The 6,312-nt window shown below is 37.5% G+C and overlaps 1 protein-coding gene across 1 annotated transcript; it reads left to right on the top strand.

Moving 5' to 3' along the window:
- Positions 1-3,208: 3,208 nt before the first annotated feature.
- Positions 3,209-5,987, top strand: Ccdc179 (coiled-coil domain containing 179). The gene is made up of 4 exons (XM_020188318.2): positions 3,209-3,253; positions 4,078-4,119; positions 5,485-5,589; positions 5,943-5,987. Exons 1-4 carry the CDS (start codon positions 3,209-3,211, stop codon positions 5,985-5,987), a joined length of 237 nt encoding a protein of 78 aa, XP_020043907.2.
- The last annotated feature ends 325 nt before the right edge of the window (positions 5,988-6,312 follow it).

Genomic DNA, 6,312 nt, shown 5'->3' with positions numbered 1-6,312 from the left:
TACCAAAGGCACAAAAGGTGCATCAATCATGATCAAGGAGAAAGAGATGAATTCTATGTTGCAGAAAGGCACATTTTTCTCCTTCTTGTTCTGTCCATGGTTTTTTATCACAAATTTAAAGGAAGACATGGCCTGTTCAGCAGATGGCTTGGAAGTGCTATGCTGAAGGAAACAATAAAAAGATTACTGATGGGGATAGAATTGTGAACTGAACCAAAACAAATGCAATTCAATAGAAACTAAGTAAAACTAAGTTTTGAGATTTCACTTCTGGTTGACTATAGTGTAACAAAGGCTCATCAACTTTGAAAGGAACGAGACTTAAAACAATTCTCAGAAAAGATATGAAAGAGTGCATGTGGCTTTTTCAGAGCATGATGCTGCTATAGCACTTACTGAGCTTTTATCTCTTACCTCTAAGTCCACTCTTCTTCATGTGTGAAGAGCCACAACTGGGACTCAGCATATTGTATTTTTCTTTAAAAACTAAGAATTGAAAGTTAGCTAAGTGGAGTCCTGAAAGATTTATCCAATGAACGGTACTACGGAGAGAGTGGAATGCAGGTGGAGGGGAGAAGGATTTTGCTCATTCATGTTTTCCTCCTGGCAGTGGCACCCAGCAATGACCCTTCACCTGGTAGTGGAAAATGTCTTCAGCATGTCAGTAGTTTCTTCCAATTTCTAAGACTTTTCCTCAGGATTGGCTTTACTGCTCTTCCCTAATCTTATCATCACATGCCAGAGACTGCTGCTTTATAAGAAGTCTTTCAGCTCTAGAAGGTTTCTTATTCTTCCCTATCCAACTTCTTGTCATGCTACATCAGATGGCACTGCTACCCTCATCGGTGGTCTGATTCCTAGCTTATAGGGCTCTGCCTTCAAAAGTAATAGCTGACAATACCAGCTCCTTTCTCTGGCCTACCACCATGAAAAAGAGGGACTTCTTTTGTGAGGTCCTGGAGGATATAATATTATGTAGAAAATAATAATTAATTGGCCAGGGACACAAAAGCTTTCAAGTGGCTAAGGCAGAATATGGACTTGTATGGGTTCCACTGAGCAATACCTAGTGTCAGACATGTGATTGTGAAATATTCTTTTACCGCAGCCTCCCAGTGCCAGATTCCAAACAATTGTTTTATTTCAGTGTTGACATTTTTATTTATATTTTCTGTACAAAATAAGAGAGTAGGAAAGGCAATGAGAAGTGATCAGTAAAAAGTGGTGACAGCTTACTAATTGTTACTTACCACCCCATAATACTGATCCATACATACTTCTTGCCATTGGCACACACTACTGTCTCTATATAATGTTCTTCTTTTAACTCTGTGGCAAACTCTGACCACTCCACTTAAAAGTCTTCTTGGGCTTGTCTTCAGAGAGAACTAGAGGATATCAAATGCATGCACAGGTCACTGTTTTACTTTTTCATTAGTGCTAATTTTTCTGACTTTCTGTGAGGGAAATAATGTTTGTAAGTCATTGGATCCAGAGAGATATGTGATAGTAAGTATCCAAAACGTGTTCTTGAGACATTGTGATGTTTTAGAAAAAAACACAGGGTTTTATGGCAACTTATGATTTGTGATCATGGGTAAGGTTAAATAATTTTGCTAAACTTTATTTTCCCAGAGAGGAGTTTCATGAAGGAAGAGGTTAATGGTGTCAAACACTATACTTGAGCATGACAATTTAATTTTTATAAGTTTAATTCATGCAATAGATCTCTCAGCCATTTCCAACATTATACATACATCTAACATATTACATGATATAAAAGTCATGTGTCAATTGAATTCAGAAGAAAGTTCATTAATGACCATTTTGAGACAAGTCCCCGTGGTGTTGTTGAGGGTTGGAGCAGGCTGCAATGTGTCAAGCATTACATTGAATGTAAATAAGAAGGGACACATGGTAGGAACAACTTTCATGCTTGTTTCAGCAGAAGAAATGAGATATATAAAGTTGTTATTGTTCAAAGGGATTCCCAGTATTAGTTTGAAGAAGGAAAGATTTGAGCATAGAGTGTTAAACTATTTAGGAAAAAGGTGGTAACAAGAGGTTGACAATGAGAGGGAACAACATATGTAGTAAGATCTCTGCTGAGATTCTTGGAAGGGAAATGACATGGAAAGAGAAACAGAGAAATTCGAGGCAAGAAGAGGAACACCAAAGTTTTCCATTTCAACAGGACTCTGGGGAAAGGGTAAGGTGGACACAGACAAGTTTATAGGGCTATGGATGCTAAGAAATAAAGGTATCCCCAGTCTGGGTTTCAAGAGTAGTTTGTAGCACAGTGCTGATTCAGAACATGTAATTTCGAGGCAGACATTCTGGATTTAAATCCTAGCTCACCTTTTTGCTAATTATATAATCTTGGGTAAGTTATTAAAGACGCCAGTGCCTCCTTTCTCAGGTAACACTAATCATGCAGTTACCTGCTGAGCTGTCTGATCAGTTAATATGTATAAATCTATCTAGAACCACTGAGAGAAAAGCTCTATCTGTGTATCTCACTATCAGTGTTTGACCAAGGATTGTCCTACCTCTGCTGGGAGTGACTGAGATGGTGGGTTCAGAGATTTTAATACAACAAAGACAGTTTAGGAAAAAAGTGCAGAGCACAGTAAAAAAGAAAGTGCAAGGGCAACATAAAAGCAGTGTAAGCAATGCTAAGGACCCAGTTTAAGTTGGGAATCATAAATATTATATCCATCTTCAATTCCCTCCTCCAACATCAGTCCCACCTTTCCTCTGCTATAGAGAGATGGGAAGGAGATAGATAGTTGGGTTGATCCAACTAGAAGCTGTGATGGAAGGCAATGAGTTGTTAGAACTTAGAACCCAGACAACAGATTGAAGCGATAAACCATAGAGCTGAGCTGGATATGTTAAGAAATGAAGGGGAGTCCATAGAAAATAAAAAGATGAGGGCTGGAAAGATGAGAATTTGGTATGGCGCAGTGTTCTGATAGAAAATGGGGAAAAACAGTAATCTGACCTGCACAATTCTGAAACTGTGAACAGCTAGGGGTTTTGCTTTCTTGTCATGGGATTGGGAGTGAGGAAAAGGGTGGGGCTCACGCTGAGACAGTTAAGAGAATTATGATGGGGACAGGATACAGGGTGGGGCCAAGTGTGGTTGAGGGCCAACGGTGACTCCATAGTCGGCCGTAGGCGCCAGGGCGCCTTTTGGCTCTGCAGCATGTGTCTACGCTGTGCAGATGATGATCGCACCCAAGTCTACCCCGTGAGTCTTCCAAGACCCTTAATTCCTTTTAGAAAGCCACCCTTGCCCCAGGCTTGCATTCCAGGGCTCAGGGCCATTTGCACTACTAGTCATTGCACTTGTGGACCGGAGCTTAGGGAGATACAGTAGATTCTGGACTGAGGGACAGACCTGGAAGAGGAAGGGTTCCACCCAGTGCTCCCAGCAGTCAAGCACGTTCAATCTACTGTGTTGACTGATCCATTGACCTGCCCTAGAGGGTGGAGTGGAAATTACAGAAATGGGAGAGGGAATAAATTTCTTAATGTTGAGATACAGAGGAGACTATCTTGGGGTCTTCAGGTTAAAACTGGGGTGAAAAAGAGGGAGAGTGGAGGAATTTTGGTGTTTGAGGGTAGATTTGGAAATTAGGCAGAGGGGAGCTTCTCTAACAGCCAAGTTCCTTGTGCCAAATCACTTCAATTAATGCAGATTTTCCAGGCTTTAGAAGCCAGATTAAAGCCTAGATCCCTAAATCAAAAGCACTCTGGAAGCACTGAAATCACATATCACCAGAATTGTGAATTTAAAACAAAATTTTTTGTACGTCTTTCCCTGTCAGAATAAATCTCAGTCTATTTCTCCCTTGAAATATAGTTCATAGCTGGTCCTTTTTTTCTCTTAATGTATCTCCATACTGTGCCTTAATTTTTCATCTGAGATTGTCCTTTTTATCCTGCCCCTTGCAGTTCATATGATATTCAAATACTATAGAAAGAAGCAGTAGCATGTTATAATTGACTTCTCCACTTTCTCATGACTTTCTGTGGTTATGTGTGTGTCTTTTAATTTTACATACTATGTAGGAAGCATCAAGAAATCATCCTTCAGAGGTCAGTGCCAAGCAGGTACTGTTTAAATAAACTAATTTCTAGCAGTTTCAACATTGTGCTTTTAACTTATTCCTTTATGTCTGATGGTCTCTAATGTTATACAATTTTTATTAACCAGATACTTCTGTAATATCTTTCTCAATGCTGGGATCTTGTGATTATTATTGGAATTGGTCTTAACTAGAGTAAACTAAATGGATTATTTTATAGTTTCTTAATATTTGATATACAAAACATACTTTGCATATGTAATTTGTGCAAAAGAATAATAAAATATACCTACAACTTAAGAATTAATACATTATGAGTATCTTTGAATCCATCTAGAAACCAACCACCTACTTTACCTCCCTGTGTATCTCCTAGAGATAAGTCCTATCTTGAATTTTATTTTCTTCACTCTTTTCCTTTTAATAGTTTGTTGTACATGTGACACTATATGTGCATTGTTGGGGTTTTGGTTGGGTTTGAATTCTATAATTGTAGGATCACAAAAAATTGAGGATACAATTCCCTGTTTCTTTTCAACATCGAGTCCTAAGGTTAGTCTAACTGGCTACATATAGTTGTAGTCCCTCTATTTTCACTTCAGTTTAATATTTTCTTGTGTAACAAATTATAGTTCATTAATCCTTTCTCTTGTACATAGATATTTGGTTGTTTCCACATTTTCCTATAATGAAGAGTTAAAAAACTAGTGCATGCCCTCTTTCCTCATGCAAAAAAGGTTCACTTGAGTATTTAGATAGGTGGGAAATGGCTGAATCACAGGGAAAGCACAATTTTCATTGCTTTAAAGATATGTTACATTGTTTACAAAGCAATTATATTAATTTATACTCCTATTTGCAGTATTAATATTAGAGTTCTCATTTTTCATATTCTCCTCTAATGGTGTATTTCAGTCTCTTCAAAGCATTCTGCTTAAACTTCTTCAGTCTTTGCTACTTATAGATACCATACAGCAGTTATATAAAAAGCTATGTGTGAAATGCAACATTTAAGAAGAATAAGATGGAGCCAGTGGCTCATGCCTATAATTCTAGCCACTCAGGAGGCAGAGGGAAAAAAAAGAATAAAACCTAAACTTTTTGTACATTCCATGTTTTTAATGAACATTACATTTAAAATCAATGAATCTAGGTTTAGAGAAATGTGCATAGTGGTGAAGAGGAAATTGAGTAAATGGTCTCTTTTGAAAACCCTATTGGTTCTCCACTGTTTCACCTATGTTTTTCTTCACATTTGCAATAAATAGTTATTGTCTACCTGTGTTAATTATATAAATCCTGTATCTTGGTTGTGTTTAATCTCTTTTCTAAATTGACACACATATTAGAAAGGGTGTGATTTGGCTCTATTCTTTTAATTTCCCTGAAGTCTATAGATAGACGTATCAGGTATATGCGAAACCTAAGAAAAGAGAAGAAGAAATTAAGTAAGCAGTTTTCAAGGCCTTCTCCTGTTCCAGGAGAAGTACTCCGGGTAAGTATGGAAGTGTCACTAAACAGATCCCTAAATACTACTGGCATCCTCTTTTTTAGGGGGAGGAAGGGGGATTGGGGTTCGAAATCAGGGCTTCATGCTTGCAAAGCAAGTGCTCTACCACTTGTGCAACACCTCTAGTCCATTTTGTTTTGATTATTTTTGAAGATGGGGTCTTGAGAACTATTTTCCTGGGTAGGCATGAACTGCTAGTGCCCAACTGACATTTTTGATTTAACTAATATTAATTCCTATTTGTTCGCCACTTTTCTTTTGAGAAATTCATAATTTCAGTCTGGAAAGGTGTCTTAATATTCTTTGATTAAGTTCTCATTCTTCCAACTCCTTTTCAGTTGTCTCCTGGTGATAATGCTATTAACAGAAAGTTTGGTCTTTGAAGCCGTGTGCTGTGGATTTCAGTTCTTGTTTTGCCGTGTTAGCTGACTGTCCAGCTAACAAGATGTTTATTCGCTTAAACATCTTGGGTTACATTATTTGAAAAATAAATTACAAAATCTCCTATGAAACATTTATTTAACCTAGGATTGAGCATTTGAAATATTTGAAAACTCTATGTCAACCTGAACTTATTCCATCTTTGCATATCTTTGACAAAGATTTAAAAGTTCAACACATAATACATTTTACATTGTTCATGAGTTTTTTATTTTATTGGTGTGCTGGATATAGGGGTATACTGTGGTATTTACAGAGATTCTTACA

The sequence above is a fragment of the Castor canadensis genome, chromosome 1, assembly GCF_047511655.1.
Source record: "Castor canadensis chromosome 1, mCasCan1.hap1v2, whole genome shotgun sequence".
Taxonomy (NCBI): Eukaryota; Metazoa; Chordata; class Mammalia; order Rodentia; family Castoridae; genus Castor; species Castor canadensis.
Note: the sequence above shows the minus strand (reverse complement) of the source record. Positions and strands in the feature narration are given on the sequence as shown.